This window comes from Podarcis tiliguerta, assembly GCF_965153285.1.
Source record: "Podarcis tiliguerta genome assembly, chromosome: 13".
In the NCBI taxonomy this organism is placed as follows: Eukaryota; Metazoa; Chordata; class Lepidosauria; order Squamata; family Lacertidae; genus Podarcis; species Podarcis tiliguerta.
In genome coordinates this window covers 27265644-27289825 of record NC_139546.1, presented here as the reverse complement: position 1 = coordinate 27289825, position 24182 = coordinate 27265644, and the positions used below count along the sequence as shown (strand labels likewise).

General features: G+C 43.1%; 2 protein-coding genes and 1 long non-coding RNA gene across 4 annotated transcripts; 1 reads left to right on the top strand and 2 right to left on the bottom strand.

The window, feature by feature from the left end:
* Positions 1-1311: 1311 nt before the first annotated feature.
* Positions 1312-8102, bottom strand: THAP7 (THAP domain containing 7). The gene is made up of 5 exons (XM_083411035.1): positions 7818-8102; positions 5087-5166; positions 3366-3518; positions 2409-2525; positions 1312-2060 (listed from the first exon to the last, which is right to left on the bottom strand). Exons 2-5 carry the CDS (start codon positions 5164-5166, stop codon positions 1505-1507), a joined length of 906 nt encoding a protein of 301 aa, XP_083267161.1. The 5' UTR covers positions 7818-8102; the 3' UTR covers positions 1312-1504.
* Positions 3525-22996, top strand: LOC310663292 (vomeronasal type-2 receptor 26-like). 2 transcript variants are annotated; one of them, XM_083410951.1, is made up of 10 exons: positions 3525-3708; positions 3789-3915; positions 4409-4843; positions 5420-5450; positions 5530-7773; positions 15244-15535; positions 16042-16905; positions 17276-17503; positions 18178-18304; positions 19604-22996. In XM_083410951.1, exons 5-10 carry the CDS (start codon positions 7541-7543, stop codon positions 20503-20505), a joined length of 2646 nt encoding a protein of 881 aa, XP_083267077.1. In that variant the 5' UTR covers positions 3525-3708; positions 3789-3915; positions 4409-4843; positions 5420-5450; positions 5530-7540; the 3' UTR covers positions 20506-22996. The 2 variants fall into 2 exon arrangements, with proteins under 2 accessions (XP_083267077.1, XP_083267078.1); XM_083410952.1 differs by lacking the exons at positions 3525-3708; positions 3789-3915; positions 4409-4843; positions 16042-16905 and having other exon boundaries at positions 5174-5450.
* LOC310663310 lies at positions 12138-23064 on the bottom strand. Its single transcript, XR_014504477.1, has 2 exons — positions 22991-23064; positions 12138-12669 (listed from the first exon to the last, which is right to left on the bottom strand). It is a non-coding gene; the product is annotated as an uncharacterized lncRNA (long non-coding RNA).
* Between the last annotated feature and the right edge of the window lie 1118 nt (positions 23065-24182).

Sequence of the window (24182 nt, the reverse complement as noted above, 5' to 3'; positions counted from 1 at the left end):
GGAAGAAATGGGCATGTAATTCTCTTCCACTGGCTGAGTTCTCCACATTTTATGGTAGATCATTGCAGCTATTCTGTAGCCGGACATTTTATTCAGGACAACCAGAATATCAGTTGGAGTAGCCCAGTATATTTATTTTGTTTCATAGTGTTAAATACAAATAAAAAGTACAAAAAAATTAAATAAGGGCTTAGAGCTCATCAGTTATTCTGGTGCCTTTTCATTCATTAGCCAGAAAACAACAGAAGGCAACAGCAATTTTATTTTTAGAGAGCAACTGGACAAAAGTCTGTCTGGGTGCTTTCCAGGAAAAAGGACTAGAGACTTAGTTTTTTTTATTTAAAAAAACAGCTGAACATTCAGGAGAGAGGCCAGGAATATTTCTGAGGAGCCACATCCTTGTTCCACGCACCTTTACGGGTTGTGATAGTCATGATAGGCATGTAAGTGGTTCTGTTCAGGCAGCTGAGTCCTTGATGGGTGCCAGCACAAAGTGAAATAACCTGCAACCATTGCAAACTATAGAAATCATTTTGGTTCCAGCTGAAGACAGTTGCCGCAGTCTAACAAGAGAGTCTTACAGGTAAGCAGCCTTCTGCATGCCACCAATGTGCATTTTTAAACTGTTTTCACTCCACTCTTTGAGCTGAAAAAGGCTCCGAGAGCAGGTTTCAATTATCAGTAATAAGACTCATATTCACCCATGAATATGAATAAAACATTTTTGCAAAAGGCTATTTGAAGAGCACAGATGGTTGTGTTTATGAGTGCACATGAGAAACGCCCAACAAATGGTATTTATTGCTCCTGTCTTAGTGCTTCTGTCCTTTTCTTACATACACCAGGCCTAACTCAGCTGATAGGCGGACAGGTTTTGCTTCGCAGCAAGTCTAGCAGCCCAGACTTCACTTAAGCTTTTGGCTCGCTTACTTAAAACCATCTGAGTGGTTTTACTGAACTGTTCCTCAAAAGATAGTGCCGTCTCCAGCATGGCGAGTTTGCTCTTCTCCTGCTGATGCACATCACTCCGCCATGTATATTTTATGGATGAGCCTCAGTGGGATGAGGATGCCTTGGCCCACAGGATCTTAAGATCCTTGTAAACCTATAATCCATCAGAAAACAGGGCAACCTTTATCCCATACACCCCCTAATTCAATCTCCTTGTGAGCAAGGCTGAGCCAAAACCTGCTAGAAACTGTATGATCCTTCCTAGGCCTCAGGCAACACCATGCTGAAGGCCGCAGGTTGACAGCTGTTGCAAAGCTGCTGTATGTAAAAGGTGTCTTTCAGACGAGTAGGAAGCATCCATCATACAAAACAGTATTTATTTACAGGTACAGATTATATGCGAATGGTGATAGGGAAGGCGGCAAGTGCCAACCGGCCAGCTAGACTGGAAGACCCAGAGTTCTGGCGCATAGCTTAGCCGCAGGGACCACCACACAGCCTGAAGCTGAGAGTGCACCAAACAGGGAAAGGTCAGTTTTGGCCCGCCCCAAAGTTACTCAAGGTCATTGAGGAGCTGCAGTTCAAAGACCTGCAGGTGCTCCTTGAGCCGTCGATGTGCCTCAGCGCTGTGCGGCCGCCGCTCGCGCTGAAGCTCGCAGATCCGAAGGCGGAGTCGCTGTTCTCGGCGCCGGCAGGCCTGGAGCTGCCGCTGCGCCTTCCCCAGAGCATCGAGGGCCGCCTCCGCTCGCCGCTTCCACAGCAAGGCACTGCCTACCTGGTAGCTGTGCTCGTTCTGGATGTAAGCCCCAGCTGGGGGAGGCAGGCGCAACATGTAGAGAGAGAGGGAAACGGGGTGGGATGAATCCCCCACTGGCTCCGGGAGGGCGGGAGAAGGAGAAGCTTCTTCCTGGCCAGTAGCAGCGGGTGACTGTTCCAGGGGAATGTCTGACAGGGTGGCCAGGCTCTCTGACGCTGGCCCCGGGAGGTCAGGCTGGCTTCGAGGCTCGCCGCTGGTGGGAGCAGCCCCAGGGCTTGGCAGCTCTTGTGCAGGGAAGCAGGAGATGTCCATGCACAAAGGACTCGACTCCCCCTCCAGGCAAGGGCTGCAGCTGTAGGCAAGGAAGAGAACCCTGGTCAGACAGGAACCGAGTGGGGAAGATCTGCCACACTTTTATCACAGGTGTAGTGACAAGCAGAGGAGGACAAAATTGGACATGGCCTTCTTCCAGACGCTTCCCGAAATAACCCAAGCATGCCAGCATGGAGCAATAACTGTGGTTCAACTTCAACTGGAGGGCGGCAGCTTCCCTACCCCTGCAGTAAGGCAGCAATTCTGTGTGCACACTTCCGAAGAAGCAAGGCCCACTAAACATAATTAACATTCATAGGATGGTACAGGAAGGGAGGGAAGACCTTCCGCAGAGCATGGCAAGAGAAGCCAGAAGGGCAGTACTCACCTCTGCTTCTGCTGACGTTTCGCAAGTTTTGAGTTGCCTAGCTTTGATTTTTGGCGCAGTTTGGCGTGAAGTTCAAATATTGTGGGAACAGCACCCTCTTTGAGCCGATGGTAGCCACTGCAAAAAGGAGCATCAACACTCATAAGCCATCTCTGGCTTCAGACAGGCAAGCATCCTTCTCTGGAAGGTCATCTGAACTATAGACCTTGCAGCAAGGCATCTCTTTTTGGGGAGCTGCTGGGTTCTGGGAGGGACTAGCTGCACCTGCAGTTAGCCAGTTATATTTCTGCATTGCAATGTTTTCCCTCTAGATCTCTGCACGTGCAACTGCATGTGCAGAGTCCCAAATAAACAGAATGAACTTTGTAACACATGCTGCTTAAATTTGGATTTCTCCCCACAAATCTCAATGGAGATAATCCAGCGTGACTTCCACAATACAGCACTCCCACTTGCTTATTCTCCTAAGAAGATATAAAATTGCTTTATAATGAGTCAGACCATTATTGCCTACTACTATTTGCTCTCAGTGATACTTAAGGACTCAGGAAGAGGCTCGTCTCAATACATACTACTTAAGATCCTCACACACCTTCATTACTTTATCAAACTGATCTAACAGGTCTTGGTGACTTGGGTATGTCTAGGTTTATCTTTTCGGCATCTGCACACATTGGATTCTGCCCTCACCCCCCAAAAAAGTATTTAAATTGAAAGCTGGTCACCCCTGAATAAACCACAGAGCGGGTCTTCCATGACAGCTTTCTGGCCTTCAACAATTGTTCCCCCCACCCCGCTGGCCTTTAAGTCATTTCTAGCTCCCTTCTCCACCCCCTCTGCAAGCAGCACCTTTGCCAATGGCAAATGTATAATCTAAGACATTGTCCAATTGTAACCGTATCCACCTGTTTTAATTCTGCTTAACTGTTCATGCCCTTTCATATTCCAGTGACCTACCTGGTGCCCACCAGTTCGAAGCAACTCTTCTCAAAGTGCTTGGAGCAAAAGTAAACATACTTGGAAGCAGGGTCCCACAGACCCTGGCCGCTCATGTCCTTCCTCCGACAATTCTCCAACCACATCGCTCGCCGGGGGTTGTCCTTTGGAAGTCTAGGAGCACACACAGGAGATGAGTCAGGCAAGGATGAGTAGCAGAGTGCAGCAAAACAATGGAGGCCTTCTTCCCAGGCACAAGGACATTTGTCTGAAAATGTCATCCCAGGAACTTCCCTGTCATGTGGACTTAGTGCATCATTGAGCAAGAGTATGATTTGATTGCATAGAATAACAATTGCTCTGGGTGAGTAGCTTAGTGTCAAACTGAGTCTGACTGATCCCTTGGGACTCCAGATCCTTGGCTAACATAAGACTCTTTCCCAGGCTGGAAAAAGAACTACAGCATCATTCTAGCCCTTTAATGCTAGGAGACACTACAAGGATATCTACATTACTATTTCCAGAGATTAAGGCTGTTCAGCCAACAGTATCACTGCAGTGCAAAAGGAAAGTAAGTGTAGCTAGGTAAAATATTCCATAGTTTTTTGTGAAGCCACCCTGCAACTTGCCCTTCCCGTTCACATTTCATGCCAACAAACCCCTATCTTGAACGCCTTTTTTGGTGAGGGAGAGGGCAGGACAGGATTGTTACTTTAAAAAAGAAGTATGCATATTACAGCTTCTGTTTGTGTGAAATCTGCTTAAGGTACCGTAAAAAGGTACTGTGAACTCCAGAAATGATAACAGGGAAATACAGTGGTACCTTGGTTCTCAAACACCTTGGTACTCAAACGCCGAAAACCCTGAAGTAAGTGTTCCGATTTTTGAATATTTTTTGGAAGCTGAATGTCTGGTGTGGCTGTCGGCTATTGTTTCTGGGGCACCTGCACCAATCAGAAGTTGCGCCTTGGTTTTCGAACATTTCGGAAATCAAACAGACTTCCGGAATGGATAAAGTTTGGTGCTTTTGTTTTTGCTATGTATTTTGCATTTTTGTTTTTTAGGCTTTTTCAGTTAATTTGTTTTTGTTACTGTATGGAACCCAGTTCAGCTCCTGATTGATTGACTGTGTGACTGCGGAAGTGGATAAAAGCCCGCCATCCAAGCAATGACTGTCATCAGTGCAGGTAAGAAAAAAACCTAATTTTAATTTTTATCATCTACAATACTGTCTTATTTATTTTATAGTATAGTACATTGATTATTGCTTTCATTTTATGGATCCATGGTCTTGTTAGATAGTAAAAGTCATGTTAAATTGCTGTTTTAGGGGTTGTTTTTAAAAGTATGGAACAGATTAATCTGTTTTGCATTACTTTCTATGGGAAAGCACACTTTGCTTTTGGAACAGACTTCCGGAACGGATTAAGTTTGAGAACCAAGGTACCACTGTAATGGAAAGATCTTCAACTAGTCAAAGGAGTGACAGCAGGAATCTGGTAGGTTTTCTTAGGCTTTCCTCTGCCTTGTGACAGTTCTAACTTTGGATCAATGGCCACACACACACACACTTTATTTTCTGCCATGAGCTCCTCAAGGAAGAGTGGGACAGAAATATAAGAAGAAATACTAATATTCCCAACGTGATATTCCTGCAGACTAGTACCACCCAGCCCTCAATTCAAAATGGACAGCATTTTGAAAGGGAGATTGGGTGGGCCCAGAAAAGCATCAACTCTCACCGATGGAAGGAAATGCCTCGGTTGCGTGTCTCAGGAGTGTCACGGGTGCAGCAGCCAGTGGCAGAACAGTGGCGGGGCATCTATAAGAAAAGAGAGGAACTTTAAAACCCACACTATCCTGAAGACTCAGGGTAAGCTATAGAAGCTATTATATTTGTATTTTAAGAGGAAGGGGCATGCTGGGTATTCAGAAGCCCCAAGAGCTGACTAAGTGTGCTAAGAAAGTCCCAAAGTTCTGCAACAAGTTATCATAATTTGTTGCCAAAAGCATCTGAATTCTATAAACCGTATAAATTATTCTAATCAGCACAATTTATTTGCATAATCTGCTAGTTTTTGTTTTTTAGGCAGAGGTTAAGACAAGGCGTCCCTGGCGTGCTGTGGTCCATGGGGTCAAGAAGAGTCGAACACGACTAAACGACTGAACAAACAAACAAGACAAGGAGCTATATAGGGAAGGGAAGTCCCACCCCACAATATAACTACTGGAAATCCACCTGGTTTATGAGATTTCACCAGCATTGCAGACAAAGCTTAAAGCCCACCTTCACAAGACATCTAAGATTCTGAAGAAGCAGGATCCCTTGCACAGGAACACAGTAAGTTTTTCAGTCTGGCATGGAATACACACAAGCTGACTCTCAAGTCATGCAGGCTCTTCCTTTTGTTATACTTGATGAGCACCTACTCTCTGTTTGCATCTGTTTCAATTATTTTTCAAGGTATCAGAAATAACGGGGGGGGGGGAAGCCCCTTCATATTTTCTGGGCCTCTGTATCTCTCATTGTAGAACAGCAGAAACAGCAAGGCAGCACATAACATCCTTATAAAGCAATATCCCAGAAACCATTTAAGTAAATACACTTAGGGTTTGGACAGCTCTAAAAGCAGAGCAACCATCTTCAGGAATTGACATAAGGCTGTGCAAAGCCATGTATCCTTTGGGAGATTACTGAAGCTCTCGTCAGAGATTACTGAATCTCTTGTCAAGGTTTGGGGTTGTGGGGGGAGACAATCAAAGCATCAAACCAAAATGCTCAAAAACCAAACTGGGAATCTGAAGCAAAGAGAAAACTCTATTGCACAAAACAATATAAAATTATGAGTGCTGATGGGAAAAGGATACTAGAACAGGGTTACCCAATAAAACTGATTTGGCAGTAGGCCAAGGACAGGGAAAGGAACGTACTTCTGCACACAGCAGATTAATGCAGTGAATTCAATACCCAGATGTGATAACTTAGTACTTAAAAAAGAAAAAAGCATTGAACATGTTCACGGAGAAGACCATCAACAGCTATAAGTGGAAATTACTCTTCCACAGCCTCTTACATCCATCTTTGGATGTACACCTCTTCCAAGTTCTCTTCAGCATTTTCTGTTGTTTGCTTCCCGCTGTTAGTTTTAGATTATCCACCCATTGTATATGTGGCCATACCCTTCGACTTTTGAAACTGAAGGTTTCCAGTTACCAGATATTGACACAAAGCAAGAGGGAATGAGAGTTGCCTTCATCCACTGCTGGGAAGGGTGGGGCATTCCAGAGGATCTACTTGGCCAATGCTGCATCAGAATGCTGACCTAAATAGATCCAATGTAACATGGTAGCTGAAGTATACCGGTAAGCTCTCAGAGATCTTAACCCTCCACCTTTTAGCTTAGGCATTATTTTCATTTGCACGGCATTTCATTTTATGATGCTAGGGCTGAATTTTCTTCCCTCACAGCCAAGTTGGCTCACATTTGGATGTTGCAGATATCACTTAGGTTGCACTAGAGGCAAGATGGTGCCCAACAGCACCGGAATTCAGACAAGGATACAAATAGGAAAACGGAGAGCAAAAGCTGGTGCTGAGAAAATATAGCGGTACGAGATAGGAACGAGAAAACACTACTCTTAAGTGAAACAGAGAGAGGCCTAGACAGATGGTTTCCTACATCTCACAGCCATTCAGCTGCTGATCTCCTAAGGGGTTATTTATTTTTAAAACCTGTATCCCATCCATCCCCCTGGGGGTTCATGCCTCCGGTGCTCTTCCACTTTCGCCACTCACTTCAACCCTCACAACAACACAGTGAGGTGGGTGGCTAGTTCAAGGTCACCCTAACCAGCTTCAGAGCCAAATAGTGGGGGAATGAAGCCAGGATTCCCACCCCACACAACCCCCCCCACACACACCCCAAGGTCCTAGTCTGACCCTTTTAATACTACCCCACAGGCAGCTGAAAACAGACTGGCGACGCCCTTACATTCACACGCTTTCACCCACCCGACCGTGGAAGTCCTAACGTGCATCAGTAATTGGGGGCCGGCGGAGGGCAAGGAAAGGTTTGTGGGGTTTTTTTTGCCAATTACGCCCATTATTCCGGATTAGCTAATCTGGAATGAAATGGGTAGAACGTTTGAGTGGCAGGAACTGAGGACCATCCCAAAGGGATGGGGGAGGGAATGTCATGAGGCGCCTCCCGCCGCCCCCCCCCCGCAAGGAAAGGGACATTCCAGAGTTTGAAATGACTGGGGGGGATATGCAGAGCAAAAGAGGCGGGGCCACAGCAGGTCTCCATCTCTCTCTCTCTCTCCCTCCTCCCCCCCCCCCACCGGGAAAGGAGGAAAAGCGGCCCAAATGCCCCTCTGCCCACCGCCGAGAACGGAGACGCAGAGGAAGGGCTCGCGGCGGAGAAGTCGGGTGAGGGGGTCACTAATTTTTATTTTGTTGGTTTCTCTCCTCACCTCCCCACTCCCATTGCTCGGGGCACCGCCGTCGCGGCTTCGAAGCTGACAGGGGGAATCTCAGCACCTTCTCGCGAGAATAGGTGCGCGAGCAAGCGAAGACCTAGAGATAGGAAAAAGTGAAGACAGCCCCCTCGGCGCCGGCCATTTCCGCTCTCGAATTTCATTCGCTCAGGCGTTCAGAATGCGAGGATCGCTTTCCCCGTAGAGCAAAGAGCCAACGCAAGAAATCACAACGCTTTCATGAAAAGCATTTTAGTCTGCATTCCTAGGCGTCTTTGCCCGAGGGTAGGAAAACCTAGGGGTTGCGTCTTGTGCATTACAGGAAGTTCAGGCTGCGCGCTTTTCTCACCTTTTCCTATCTCTAGGGAGCGAGATTGCAGCTCCTACGTATCACCCCCCACCTGACCAATCACCCTCTCGCCTTTCTAGGCGCTTGTGTTGCTTCCGGGCAGCCTGGCGCAACCTAACCTCCCGCCTCCCTCCTCCCAACCCCACCCTCAGTCATTACAGCCAATCAAAGGCCGCCCCCTTCAGATCAAATGCGGGTTCTTAAAGAAAAAAAGAGCATAACGGATTGCGTGCGCATGAAAAAGCGGGTACCGTCGCCCCGTGGGCCAATCACAAGCCCCCCAAAGCACCCCGGCAGGAGGCGCGCGAGCCTGGGGGCCAACTGTCAGTGGGCCGGTTTGCTTTTTAAGCGGTTCTGTCCACTTAGACAAGGCAGCTTTTGCCCAAAAGTTCACAAGCATGACACAAAAAGAGGGGAAGGGAGAAAGAAGCAGACTCAAGTGACAGTTATTAAAGTTAGATAGCAAGTTCCTATCTACCAATTTCGCATGAGTCCCTCTACCTATGGAATATGCAGAAATGGAGAAACTTAACGCGAGAATAAGAAACCAAGATAACAGACTTTTTATAAAAGAGTAGAAATTATTGAATATTTACAGATAAATTGCAAACAGATAAAAACATTAGCAGGATTATTGTAATAACCTGCAGTTTCATAAGAGTATATATTTAAAGTAGATAATTAAATGGGCAAATTAAATGAATTTGGATATGCAGAAGACATTAAAACATAAATTTAAGGAACTGCAGAAAGAGGGGAAAGGAAGTCAAACTTTGAAATGTTAAATTGATTGTAAAACTAGTGAAATGTATAAACTTGAAAAGTATAAATAAAAACTTTGAAAAATAATTATTCTTTTTATTTTGTGACTCCTACCTATTTAGTATTCATTGACCTCCAGAAGGTCCCTATCCCTACTCTTGCATTTCCCCCCCCCCCTTTATGTAAAGGGTCACAGACAAGAATATTGTTATGGCTACATGGGCTTCTTGGCCATGTTCAGATTTTTTACTGCAGTTTTTGCTAGGGGAAAATATGTTTACAACTTCAATGATGCCAAATTTATCACCTTCAGCATGTTATTTTGTAGTCTTTGGATATATTCTAGCTTTTTTATTTCTCCCCCACTCTAATGGAACTGAACAAATATGCCATGCGTTCTTCAGACTTTATGGTGGGGGTATTATAGTTTCAGTGGTGTACAAACTCATTGTCTTGAGTATGGCCTCTTCTAACGGGCCTCTTTCAATCAGACTTGAGGTGTGTTGAGTCTGTGATTAAAAATGAAAAACTGCATTGTCAGCTTCAACAAACTCTGAACTTCCAGAAGTTAAACAGTGGTGAGATAAAAATATTCTCATGTAACCCATCTCAATATAGTGGTACTTCTGGTTGAGAACGGGATCCGTTCCGGAGGCCCGTTCACAACCTGAAAAGAACGCAACTGCGTGTGCGCGGGTCATGATCTGCCGCTTCTGCGCATGCACGTGATGTCATTTTGCGCATGTGCAAGTGGCGAAACCCAGAAGTAACCCTTTCCGGTACTTCCGGGTTGCAACCTGAAGCAAACGTAACATGAGCTATGACTGTATATGGAGAAGAAACCAAGGATGCCATCTTGTCCTGAGGATTGAGGGTGCCTGCCGCTGCAACGTGGATGTGCGACATCACACGGATATGTACAGGCGTGTGCGTGACATCGTTCGTCCGCATGGCGGTCCCTCTTTCTCCTCTCTGAAGGCAGGATCCAACACACCGACCCACACACCCCGGGGAAAGGATGCCTTGCTAGCTGGCTGCAGAGGATGGAGCTGAACTTCTCTCTCAGAGGCAGTGCCACTGACACCTGCCGGGTTTTCTCATTGACTTTGTGGGTGCCCAGCCCCCACAATTATATTAGTGTGCCTCGCTGCTATGGAAGGAACTTTTGGGTTTACTACTAAAGGTCAAACTGCCCTTTTTGGTAGAAATGCAGGATTTCTTCAGTTTTAAAAATATCAGCTTCCACTTCCTTCCCAGGGAAGAGGAGTATTGAAAGAAACTAGACCAGAAGGTCTGATCCCAGCAATTAAGTCTTTGAAAACATTTAAGTTATGGGATGTTGCACCGACGGTTGCAATGTGGCAGTGGACAGGGAAATATAGGGAGAGAAAAAAGTGGTTTCCTTGATCCTGGCAATCTAAATTATCCTAGATGTGAAAATTGTGAAATTAGAATGCTCTCCTTCTCACACTATACCATCTTCAGCTATATGGTCATAAAGCAGTTTCAGCCTGGTAAACAGTGCCAATCCTGAGCCCTCCTCCTCCTCCTTCTTTAATCACTCTTCGCAAGAAAGATTGTCTTCCATGAACACAGTCTTAACAGTGAGTCCATATGTGACTGGAGGCCAATTCTGGATCCACAAGTCCTTCCACAGCGGGGACATAGGTTTCCTGGCAGGAGTTGATCACAGTGAGGGTTTGTCAAATATGCCTTACTCTTGCTGTTTCTCCTTTTTGCCCTGAGCTCGTGCTTATTCAAAGTCCATGACACCCTTGGTAAAGGATGTTCTCCAGTTGGAGATGAAGATAATCAATAGAGTTGGGGTGATAACACATCCCTGTTTAATGTCTGATCCCACTGTGAATGGTTGACTTTGAGAGCCATTGTTATCTGTGATTGTTTCCAACATGTTATCGTGGAGGAGCCAAAGGATGTTCACAAATTTATCTGGGCAGCTGTTTTTCAGAAGGACGGTCCACAGGGCAGTACAATTTACAGTATCGAAGGCCTTAGTCAGGTAGATAAACGCCATATACAAGGGTTGATTTTGCTCTCTGCATTTTTCTTGAAGCTGTCAAGCAGTGAAATTCATATATATCTGAAGGATATATATACCTGAAGGAGCATCTTCACCCCCATCGTTCTGCCCGGACACTGAGGTCCAGCGCCGAGGGCCTTCTGGCGGTTCCCTCATTGCGAGAAGCAAAGCTACAGGGAACCAGGCAGAGGGCCTTCTCAGTAGTGGCTCCCGCCCTGTGGAACGCCCTCACATCAGATGTCAAAGCAATAAATAACCACCTGACATTCAGAAGACATCTTAAGGCAGGGAAGTTTTTAATCTGTGATATTTTAGTGTATTTTTGGTTTCTATGGAAGCCGCCCAGAGTGGCTGGGGAAACCCAGCCAGATGGGCGGGGTACAAATAATATATTATTATTATTATTATTATTATTATTATTATTATTATTATTCATATCCACTGTCCCCCTAGAACATTGAAAACCATTTTGGGATCCAGGAAGTGTGTCCTCAGATATAGTTAGGAGACGGTTTGCTAAGATCCTTACAATAATTTTGCTGGCTGTGGCCAAGAAAGAGATGCCTCAATAATTTCCACAATCCGTTCTATCAGCTTTTTTAAAAAAGATTGATAATTTTGGCATCCCTAAATTTCCTGGGATCTCTTCTGCCAGATTTTTTTGATGAGCTTGTGAAGTTGTTGGCTAAGCTCAATTCTGCCCACTTTGAAGACTTTGGCAGGTATCCCATCAGGTCTGCTGGCTGTGTTGTTTTTCATTTGGTTAATAGCTGTACACAAATCTCCGAATCTGGAGATACGGCAAGATTTGGAGATACATGCAACACTAGCATGTTGGGGTAAGATTTGAGGTAGATGGGAAAGGTGGGATGAGTTTCCTCTCCTACCCTTAAAGACCATCACATGTTTCCTGTTCCAGGGCAGCTGTTATCCTGAACATTATCACTCTTTTTAGATGTATTGTAGCATTTTGAACAAAAAACATGATGGACTCCCCCCCAAAATGAGTGAAAATGTAACTTGTGCATCAGAACTTGAAAGTTGAAGAAAAATGTGACCAGCAGATTTAGACTTGAAAGATTAGCAAAATGATGACATATGGGTCAGAACTCCAAAAAAGGAACGAAAACATAACCTGAGGGTGAGGACACCAAATCAAAAAATCAAAAAATGACCATTTTGGTGATATTCTGAAGTGTTTGGCTATCCTTTGTTCCTGAGTACCAAGTGGCTGTGGAGATCTTCTCCACTGTGGCTTCCAGTACTGGCTTACTAGGTTACATGTTTGTTTGCAAATGCTACATTATTGTGTGAGATCCACTGTAAATCCAATCAATAAATAAATATTCTAAAGTATTGCAGAGTCTGCAATTTCTGCCATAATGTTCTTCTCTATTGAGGTGGTAATGAGGTGGTAATGTGGTGGTGGGCAAATGGACATAACTTACAAATTAGCATGGATCATAATTGTCATTTTCTTCAGTTCTATCAACAAATCAGAGAACATTTGTGTGACACATTGCCCAAAATAAAAGATAATGGATTAAAAAATGTTAGCTGAGTGAATCTCTTCGGGTTCTCCAGTAATATATTTTGGCAGGGGCATTTGGACTTCCAGTTTTGGTTCTCCATTTGATTTATCCGACCCCAAGTTCATGTGTCACATTAGCAGACATTGGCATTTTCCCCTCATCCATCTGCAAGGCACAAAAATGGCAGGATATCATTTAGTGGTACCTAACATCTGGCAGACAAATATAGAAAAACCCTGCTACAGCAAGCTAACTTCAGAACTGTAGACTTGTTCCTTAATCCACTAACCCAACCAGCAGATCCCTTTTTCTTTTCTTTTTTTGTAGAAAGAACTTACAAAGCTATCCAGTCCAAACATTTTGTTATTTCAACGTGTTAACAGTCTGATAAATCTCTTCCTTCAAAATATCTCTGTTCATTTTGGTCCAATGTGTCCCACTCATACATTTTACATTAGATATGTCCTCACCTCAAGGTTTCATCAACCTATTGAGTTTTTAGTAATGATAAATTCCCAAACAAGGAATTTATTCTTGCATTATCATAAGTAACACTCCCATCTTTTTGTATCAGTGAACAGATTTTTTTAAGACTTCTGCTTCCCCTTCATCACATGTGCTAAACATTTGAATGCTCATTTAATGATTCATATACTAACATATAGGGAGAAATTTGATTCAATTCTCATTTAAAGATGAAACTTCTCACCAGCAAAACAATATGTGAACCAAAACAGCCATCAATTGAAATCTGGAGTTCTCAAAATTTTGCAGTGCAGTTCAAGTAACTCTCATTGCAGGGTTGGGTGAAAGAAACATTCCTACAGGAAAGCTATCTGTGTTCTTCTTTCCTAGACAGGAACCTAAGGGAGATGTATGTTTCTCTAAAGTTTTATGGAAGATGGCATTAAGATATCCTGAAATTATTCTATCCCCTGTGGCAAATTGTAAGCGTTCCTTAAAAGTTTTGGCCAAGAATGAGAATTGATTGGAATTAGGAGCATATATCCTATATGCTCCTGAAAACTGAATTTAAGATTACAAAAAAATGAGAAATGGAGCGAAATCATAATGGAGAGATTCACCTATCCCTATCAGGCAGACATACTTCCACCCTGACTCAGTCCCAAGGCCCAGGGTTTATCCTTTTGTTTGTCCCATTACAGCATATTCTCCATGCACATCAGCTGTTCCACAATGAAGCAACAACTACTTATTATGGTTAAGATATGAGAAGTAACACCCCCCCCCCTTTCTTCCAACACACCTGCTGCTTCGGGTTGGATAAACGATCATTAACTCCCCTATAATTATCAATCTCAAGATGACTGAATGTGTTTTTCATGTGGCCCCAGTGCATTTCCAGAGACCACTACTAGATATCTAAATGCAAACGCAACCCCCACTGTCTCTGGCATTTCAAGTAAGAGGGGAAAGCCAGATTCTGTAAGTCTAATCTCAGATCTTTTCTTGATTTTGTAACCAAGCTCCCAGGAATTAATCTCTTGCTTAGGTAGCATGTAGCGCCATTCAAGATAACCTGCTTTGTGACTGATCCGTAGACCAATGTTGTAAATGGAATACAAGGCTCTCTGTCTAGAAGGAAGATGAGCATGATATTTTTTGTGATGCTAGTGCTCTTGTTGCTTCCATGGATGATATGTAATGGGGAAATGATCAGTACGTGCACCATCAGTGACCCATTCCATATTCCGCACAAGTATTATCAGCCAGGTGACCTGATCATTGGTGGACTTACTTCTCATCTCTTTCCTTCTCTTAACTGGGAAGACTTCAAGAAATACCACACCTTCCGGCAATTACTTAATGTATTGTAAGGACTTTATTTGATGCTCATTAATATCCAGATCCTAACCCTGTTTACTGGTGTTTCCGTGCGCTGCTCTGGTTTCGCCAGAAGCGGCTTAGTCATGCTGGCCACATGACCCTGAAAAACTGTCTACGGAAGCGGACAAACACCGGCTCCCTCAGCCTTTAAAGCGAGATGAGCACCGCAACCTCAGAGTCGTTCACAACTGGGCTTAATTGTCAAGGGTCCCTTTACCTTTTAACCCTGTTTACACAGAAATGAAGACAAATACTCTTTAATGCAGTTTGAAGCAGAGAGAGATGGATATCTGTGCATGAGTGAGAGAATTAAGGGTGGTGGTGGGGAAATTCCATTCTGCTCTCATTTAAAGATGAACAATATTCAAACCAGAACCCAGCTATGCCTTTTCCAAATTTTGCAGTGCAGTTCTCAGTCAAGTAATGCATACTAGGGTAAAGTGTACATAACAATGCATATTTTAGTGAAATAACATTTAAAAATGTATTATATCTGCAGACATCACTTTGCAAAAATGTTTACACTGGGCAGAACTGCATACAAAAATATAAATATTAGGAGAAATTTGCACTAAAATGCTGGTGCCTTTTTTTTTTTTTTTGAAAATCACAAACTGATATCAGAATGTAAACTTAAGATTGGAAAAATGAGAAACAGAGAGAAATAAAAACTGACAGATCCACCCATATTTATATCTTTGCCTGCCAAAAATTGAGTATTGGTTTGAATCAGGAACATATATCCTATATGCGATTGAAAACAGAATTTAAGATTTGGGGGGGGGGGGGGAGAGAAATGGAGAGAAACCCAAACAGACAGATTCACCCATCTCTATGTCACACAATGCCTAGCATACCTGGTAACTCAATATCAAGTAACTCTCATTGCAGGGTTGTGCCAAAGAACTACCAGCATATTCTGGCACTGGTATTTGCTGTCAAGGAGATCAATGAGAATCCTGAGATCTTGCCAAATGTCACCTTGGGATTTCACATCTACGATAGTTATTACATTGAAAGGATGACCTATCGGGCAACTCTGGAGCTTCTATTCACACAGCAGAAATTTGTTCCCAACTACAAGTGCGACACTCAGAAAAGTCTGTTGGCTGTCATTGGGGGACTTGACTTTGAAACCTCTCTCCATATGGCAGCCATCCTGGGTGTTTACAAGACTCCACAGGTAAGATACAGGTAACTTCATGAGTCATTTGCATTTTCCTTTTCTACCCAGAAAAGTTTTCCGGTTCTGAGAGACAAAGATCACATCTACACTATACAGTTAAAGCACTATTATTCCACCTTAACACTCAGAATCCTGAGAACTGTAGCTTGTTAAGCATGCTGAGAATTCTTAGGAGACCTGTTACAGAGCTACAATTCTAGCACTCTTAACAAATCTCCAGTAAACATTCTTGGTTACATGAAATATTTCACAAGCCACAAATCCACTATGCTAGGACCACACTCCACTCTTACAAAGGCTGAGGCTGATGACACCCTCAGGAATATCTTTGCATTCGAGATGCACTGATTTTGCAGTGATGCCATCAAATCAACTTGCTCCATCCTGGACACTTTGATCTAGCAGGAGAGGTGAATCCCAATCGCAATTGCCCTTTCACTGCAGATGCATGTAGCAATTCCCTCTATTACATTGACATAATATGCTTCCTTATTTCTTTTTAGCTCAGTTATGGCTCCTTTGCTCCAGAAGACAGTGATCAAGTCCAGTCTACTCCCTTCTACCGGATGGTTCCAAACGAAGCCCATCAATACACTGGCATTGCTCAGTTGCTTCTGCACTTTGGATGGACGTGGGTTGGGTTTATCGCTATAGAGGGAGAGAGCGGGGAGAGATTTTTGCAATCCATGCAACTTCTGCTTTCCCAGAGAGGCATCTGCTTTGCTTTCTCAGAGAGAACTCCAAAAAATACATATTGGAGAATTTTATTTTCTTTAAGTTTCAAGTGGCTCCAAATCTACAAAGTTATTGCGGAGAGCAAAGCCAGTGCTGTTGTTGTCTTTGGAGAAACCAAGTCCATGCTTTGTTTACGAACAATGCTCATCATAGGTAAAATAGCAAATGGCGCAAATAGACCAGTAGGAAAGGTGTGGATAATGACTGCTCAGCTGGAGTTTACAGAATTCTTCTACCAAATGACCTTAAGTATGGAAGCCTTCCACGGTTCCATCTCCTTTAGGGTTCATTCAAAAGAGGTTCAAGGATTCAGAACATTTCTTCAGCTCTTAAATCCTCTGGGGACCAATGAAGACATTTTTCTCAAGTTGTTCTGGGAACGAGCATTCAGATGTTCACTTCCAAGTTCTAAGACAAAGAAGCAGGTTAATAAAATCTGCACTGGAAAGGAGAAGCTTGAAGGTCTCCCTTCATCTGGCTTTGAGACGAGCATGACTGGCCACAGCTACAGCATCTACAATGCAGTGTATGTTGTAGCACATGCTTTACATGCCATTTTCCGAACCAGGTACAAACGCAGAACTATGGAAGACAAAGGGAGGTGGGTGCTTCCAAATCTGCTGCCTTGGCAGGTAATATCTTTCTTGAGACTCAGCTCTATTGATATAAGCAGAGGAATGACAACTCAGGGGCATATAGAACAGTGCCTTTATAGGAAGCTACCCTATACTAAATAGGATCTTTAAGAACATCAAATTCAGTATTGTTCACACTTACTGTGACTTTCCTGCGTTCCAGGAAAAAGTCACTTGCATCCCTACCCAGAGATGCTTGGGTTTGGAGACTAGCACTTGTTTATTTTCTCATTCATCTTTCAACTGCCAACAAAAGCTTCAATCTAACAAGTTCCCTCCCCTGGAAATAATTGTGTGTGGAAAAGATCTGAGAGGTGTTCGAGTTTTAATCAATTGTTCCTGTCCTTCTGTTCCTCTTTCTACTCAGCTCCACCCCTTTCTTAGGAGTGTCTCATTTAACAACAGCGTGGGAGAAACAGTGTCTTTTGGTGAGAGTCTGGAATTAAAGAACGGATTCGATATTACCAATTTTGTCATTTTTCCAAATCACTCCTTCCTGAGAGTCAAGTTTGGAAAAATAGATTTGGAGGCTCCCACAGGCAAGGAATTTTCAGTTGATGATGAAAAAATGGTGTGGCACAGAAGCTTTAAGCAGGTGAGGCACAACTGCGATTTCCAGGCTCTATAGGGAAATTGAATATTATTGCACCACTGATAAAACAGAGCAAATGGATAGCAGTCTTGGTGCACTTCTTGCATAACTCAAATCCTGAACCCGTAATTATGGAAGCCTAGAACACCATGTTTCCATATATGAAAATTATCCCTATGTATTAGTCTATAAATCTGTAAATTTAATGCTTATATTAAAAAAGCATAACACTGTTATAAGCCACTATGTGTTCAACTGGCTGTGCATGCAACATGCAACATCACATGCCTCTATATCATAAAGTGATTAGTATGCATTAGGCTACAAATGATGTAAAATTAGTATTTTTATGAAAAAGTACACAATTTTGCCGCTGCATTACTAAAAATCTGTGTTTTGTCCCATTGGCAATGGAGACCATCAGCAACCCTTAATCCTGTCTAAAACCTCATCATGTACAAGCTACCGTACTTTATATCCATACAGTATTTGATAGGAATGTAGCCAATGTATTCCAACCATTTAACTGCTTGAAATCAATCAGTCAATCAAACCTCAATCACCCAAAAAACCTGAAACAAGTTTCTCAAAAAAAACCCCACCCAACACACCTTGAGTTTACATCTATTATTTTATTCTCGGTGATAAACTATTCGTGTGTTTATTCAAATGGACAGGTTCCACCCCTTTCTACATGTAACCCAAATTGCCCTCCTGGCTCCAGCAAGAAAAAGAAGGAGGGGGAGAAATTCTGCTGCTATGATTGTTCTCCATGCCCTCAAGGCAAGATTTCATCCCAGAAGGGTAAGAGACAAGAAATACTTCAAAGATAGTGCACATTGTAACATACATAAGGAGATGGTTTCAGCAAAAAATGAACCAATCATTGATGCCATTGTTCTTTCTATAATAGCTGAAGCTCGGAAGCTTGAGGCTTTCAATGGTAATAATTGTATAAATTTTCATATTGCAGCAACACTCAGAAACCCAACTAGTATCTTTTTATGATATTCCTTCTGATTCTAAGTTAGAAGCCATCTTTCCCCACCCTAGTGATGTGATCTGCATGGGACTCCTATCGATGATCAATCAGAGGTTACCACTGACTTTGAATGGTGTTGGTCTCTTTTGGCAGTATTTCTACAGTTCATCTAAACTTTTTCATAAATTGAAATTTCGCCCTCATTTTCTGGTGTGTTATGCAGCAGGAGATAACTGAGGATGGGTCTGTAAGATAACTTACACATGAATGCATCCAGTGCATTTGGATGGGACTTACTATTCTTAATTATTCAATGTATGAATCACCTTTTAAGAAGATTTCTTGGGTGAATTAACAATTTAAAATAGCGCATAGGAAATATAAAAGCATACAAATTCCATAGTTAACAAACAATAAGGCAAACTGGTGAGCACATAAAGCATACCCAACCTACAAGTGTCTTCTCCCACAACCGTGACTTCATCACTACAAAATAATCTACACCTTCAACTCAATCCCAAGAACAATGACATCAACATTCAAATGCCTGGGGAAACAAAAATGTTTTTGCTTAGCACCGAAGTCATGTCAAAGTTGGCCCCAAGTGAATCTCTCTGGGGAGAGCATTCCATAAATGAGGGATACCATTGAAAAGCCCCTTTCCCCTGATGCCACCTTCCAAACCTCTTTCAGAGGAGACATAAGGAGGAGGGTCTCTGATGGGGACCTAAACATCTGGATAGCCTGATATGGGAGAGGGTGGGGTAATAGAAGAGAAGCTTGCAATCAAGCAGTTGATAGAACTCTGCCCTAAATGTATCTACCACTTTATGCTTAATGCATGGGAGATTGAATATATGTCTGAAGGAGCCACTTCACTATAAATGTTCTTAAATCGTCAAACATCATGGTCTCTGCAGAAATCTATACAACAGATGATGGCCCCTGGGAAGTTAGCATAACACAGGCAGACAACCCAGCAAATTATGCTGATTTCTGGTCCAAAGGTCATGGTGTATTTGTTCTGTCTAGGAAACCTTTTGATACTCCAGTTTAATGTTAGGATGTCATAGACAGTTTCTGTCTGGCACACCCAGAACCTGCATCTCTTCTTTTTCCAGACATGGACAATTGCGACAGATGTAGTGAAGATCGATATCCAGACAAAGGCCAGTCACAATGCATTCCAAAGGCAATAATCTTCCTGTCTATAAAAGAGCATCTAGGGATGAGCTTGGCTTCTTTGGCTCTTTCTCTCTCTCTGCTCACAGTGTTGGTTCTAGCCGTCTTTATTAAAAACCAGGACACGCCAATCGTCAGAGCCAACAATCGGGATCTCACCTACGCTCTCCTCACTTCCCTCCTGCTCTGCTTTCTCTGCCCTTTGCTCTTCCTCAGCCCACCAGAAAGAGTGATCTGCCTTCTCCGACAAGTTGCTTTTGCTGTCATCTTCACAGTGACCGTTTCTTGTGTGCTAGCCAAAACCATCACCGTGGTTCTGGCCTTCATGGCCACTAAACCAGGATCCATAATGAGGAAATGGGTGGGGAAAAGACTGGCAGGCGCCATTGTGTTTTCTTGTTCTCTTATCCAAGCAGGTATTTGCACTGTATGGCTGATAACCTCTCCCTCATTCCCCCATCTTGACATGCACTCCATGGTGGGAGAAATGATACTGGAATGTAATGAAGGGTCCGTCGCCATGTTTTACTGTGTCCTTGGTTACATGGGCTTCCTGGCTGTGGTCAGCTTTGTTGTGGCATTTTTAGCTAGGAAACTGCCAGACAGCTTTAATGAGACCAAATTTATAACCTTCAGCATGTTAGTGTTTTGTAGTGTCTGGATATCCTTTGTTCCAGTTTACTTGAGTACCAAAGGAAAATACATGGTGGCTGTGGAGATCTTCTCCATCTTGGCCTCTAGTTCTGGCCTGCTGGGTTCCATCTTTGCTCCCAAATGCTACATTATTGTGCTGAGGCCCTATTTGAACAGTAAGGAGCAGTTAATAAAGAGGAAATTCTAACATATTCCAAGACCTGCAATTTCTGCCATCATGCTTTCCTCCAGTGAGATGTTAATACTGTTGATGTGGTGGACAAATGAACATGTCTTACAAATAAACATGGATCATTTTATTTCCTTTCTCTCAACAAACAAATTAGGACAGTTGTGTGATATATTATTCAGAATTAAATATAATGGATTAAAAATGTTAGTTGAGTGAAACTTCAGTGTTCACCGCTGTATGGAGCTCCAGTTTTGGTTTTTCATTTGATTTAGCCCACCCCAAGCTCATTTGTCACAATAGCAGGCATGGACATTTTCCATTCCTTTATTTCCATGGCATAAATATGCCAGAATATCAAGTGGCTATTTAGTGGTACCTACCACGAGGTGGAGTATGCAAAGAATACCGCTATGGCAAGCTAAATATTCAGAGTTATTCTTTAATCCACAGCTCTACACTCTAGTGCCTTCCTGGGCTGCATAGCGCCTCTCCCACAATAATACATTGTTGAAGTGTCACTACTCTACTCCAGCATTTAAATAGACACCAGAGGAATATCTTATTAAAACCTCCTACTGAAAAACAGAACAGGACCCATATATTTATGGGAAGGCTTCTAAGAGCTTATAGGCAAAGGAGGAGCATGGATGGGTTGATCATAGGTCAATCAGGTAATTCAAAAGTAAAATGGAATTTATTTAAGCAAAACAAAATTGATCTGGCTTTAACAATCAAGAAAATGTCTTTTTTTAAAAATCCTCCCATTGCATATAAAAGGAGTGATATTCCCTAGTTCAGATCAGGATTGTAGTGTGCATTGAAGCTGGGCATATGTGTCATGCATTCTTCAGAAATTATTATTTGGATCTTACAGTGCAGTTGTATAGAAACTTATTATCTTCCGTAACCCCTCTTCTAATGGCCTCTTTCAATTGGCCTTGAGGTATCTGTGTATCTTTAGTTGAGCAATTGATTAAAAAATGAAAAACACTGCATTGTCAGCTCCAACAAACTCTGAACTTCCAGAATCTACACAAATTGTGAGATTAAAAAAATATTGATGAGTAATTTATTTCAATGTCTGGAGAAGGAACTCATGGGTTTACATTGAAGATCAAGCTGACCTTTTTCGTAGAGATCTAGGATCCAGGGGCGTCTTGCCCATAGAGGCAAGTGGCGCAGGGCGCCAAGGCGCCAAGTTCTGGAGGGCGCCAAGGAAGAGCTGGAGGCTGGACGCGGCACCTCCTGGCATCAGCTCGCTGCCTTCGCCTGCCTCGCTAAAGCAGCACCATGCCCAGAGCCTCCGCCTCTTCCCCGCCAGAGGAGCCGCCCTCCAGCCGCTGCCCGTCTCCTCCAACCCCGCAAAGCTGCCGGCAGCGCTATAAAAAGGTCGGCAACTCTGGGAAACGGGGCAGAGGGATCTTTGCACCACGGTGCCAGATATACTTAAGATGGCCCTGCCAGGATCTATTCAATTTTTAAAATTTCCTTTCAGAAAAGGAGTATTGAAAGAAACTGGATCAGAATGTCTAGCAAATAAGTTTTTGAAAGCATTTAAGTTAGGAAATGTTGAATTGATGGTTCCAATGTGGCAGTGGAGAGCAAAATATAGGGAGAGAGGAAGGTAGGAGGGGACAGATCCCTGAACCAAAGAGGTAAGTACTACAGGTGCTTTGGTTGGCTGGTATGATGACCTCTGCCAATGCTCTTGAGCACATTGGAGTAAGGTTTGAGCCAGATGGGATTTGGGGAAATGTCTTCTCCTATCCCTAAACACTATCACAAGTGTCCTGCTTCAGAGTGCTGGTTTGCTGCTAAAATTAGCAGATTTGCTGCTAAGATATTACGGTATTTGAGCAAAAATGTGGTATGTGGGTCAGGATGCCAAAAAATGACTGAAAGCATAACCAGATCAGGTCTCCAAAAATGACCAAAAATGTGACCCATGGGTCAGAACTCTGAAAAATAACAAAAAAAAAAAAGTGACCAGGGGTTAGCAGCTGAAAAATGACCAAAAATGTGTGCTCAGAGATCAGGACTCTAAAAAATGACCAAGCTCTCCAATCTGTTAATATCATCATTAGTGAATCCTGATTCTGCCTTCTGCAGCATTAGATTCCCCTCCCAGTTTGGTGCCATCTGCAAATTTGATGAGCATCCTCTCAATTCCTTCATCCAAGTCATTGAATGGGCCCAGGACAGAACCCTGCAGCACCTCACCTGTCACAATTTTCCAAAATGATGACGAACTGTTAGTAAGCGCTATATGAGTTTAAAAATGCATTAACTTTCTGTTGCAACCTTTTATTTAGAAAGTGATCAGGGCATGCTGCTGCCCTACCGCAGCCAGACTACACTAATAGATTTTACAAATGATTTCTATGATTGTCAGCTCTCACGTCCGTCCTAAAAGGGCAGGGGCTAACATTGTTGTGGAGGGGGGGGCGGATGATTAACAAAATCAATCCTCCTGGCAAACTGGGAATATCCCCTCACTCACCCAAGTTTAGGATATTCCAGCATTCTTCAGCAGAGTTTCTTTTTCTTTGAGCAAAATTAGTGGCTCATGTAAATGTGAACTAAGCTTTGATAATAAAGAAAACTGTAACAAAATAACACAATGAGAGAAACTAAATACAACAACATGGGGCAAGTCTGAGGCAAGAAACAAGAAGAGGCAGTTGGTCCCTCTTAACTGACACTCTTAACGGAACACACACTGAAGGCTGATTCTGCAGCAAAACACACAAGCCCCGCCCACCAGATACCAAGCACTCTACTATTCAAATTAGGCTCCATTACAAAAATAGCTTCAAAGCCAACCTGGATGTTCAAAGCCCACCCCCACCTCACAATATGCCTATCCTTTAGTTCAAGTGGAGGTTCTTTTCTTCACTTTTCTCTACTACCAACCTTATTGTACGCTTGTGAAACAGGAACCACTTATAAACGTCATCTCCAACTCCACGAAAGATTCCATCAACGATGTCTCCAAAAAAATTTACACATCCCTTGGGAAGACAGGCAAACTAATGCCAAGTGTACTGGAAGAAGCAAAGATCACCATTGTCGAAGCAATGATTCTTCAACATCAACTTTGTTGGACTGGTCATGTTGTATGGATGCAGTAGAGCAGGAGAGAGGGACTGGGGTGGCAAAGCTTAAGTTCTTTTATTTAGCGTATGCTTGGGGTTTTTCTGTCAGCATCACCTGGGGAAGTTCTCTTTCTATTCACTTGCTATGTTTCTTTGGTGGTGAGAGAGGTTGGGGTGGCCTAGGGTGTGGTTGATCATCTTTGGCTGGCTGCAGTGGGATTTGTTTCTGAGTGGGTGAGGGGGGTTGTTGGGTTAAGTTAGTCATATCAAATTGTATGCTGTCAGTGGGTTATGAGCTCTTTCTAGTGTGAGTGGGCATTGTTATCTTGGAAGATGTTCAGTAGGGCCAGTTCTGGGGTGACTTCTAGTACCTGTTTAGTTACCGTATTTTTCCGTGTATAAGACGTCCCCATCTATAAGATGCCCCATGTATTTTTGGGGACTCCAAATTAAGAAAACACCCCTCAGGACTACCTGTGTATAAGACGAGCCCCAATTTTAAATATCATTTTTTGGTTAAAAACCCTAGTCTTATACACAGAAAAATGCGGTATTTTGCTTATTTCTGGTATGACTGCACACACTCCTTTTCTGACT

What these genes read in the sequence shown, in the direction of transcription:
- THAP7 (XM_083411035.1), bottom strand. Translation starts at nt 5,166, where the DNA reads ATGCCCCGCCACTGTTCTGCCACTGGCTGCTGCACCCGTGACACTCCT. An exon ending in CGAGGCATTTCCTTCCATCG is followed by an intron (nt 3,519 to 5,086) that starts GTGAGAGTTGAT and finishes GTGTGCTCCTAG; the next exon opens with ACTTCCAAAGGACAACCCCC. An exon ending in TTCGAACTGGTGGGCACCAG is followed by an intron (nt 2,526 to 3,365) that starts GTAGGTCACTGG and finishes TCCTTTTTGCAG; the next exon opens with TGGCTACCATCGGCTCAAAG.
- LOC310663292 (XM_083410951.1), top strand. Translation starts at nt 7,541, where the DNA reads ATGAGGCGCCTCCCGCCGCCCCCCCCCCGCAAGGAAAGGGACATTCCA. An exon ending in GTGTTTACAAGACTCCACAG is followed by an intron (nt 15,536 to 16,041) that starts GTAAGATACAGG and finishes ATTTCTTTTTAG; the next exon opens with CTCAGTTATGGCTCCTTTGC. An exon ending in CAAGATTTCATCCCAGAAGG is followed by an intron (nt 18,305 to 19,603) that starts GTAAGAGACAAG and finishes TTCTTTTTCCAG; the next exon opens with ACATGGACAATTGCGACAGA.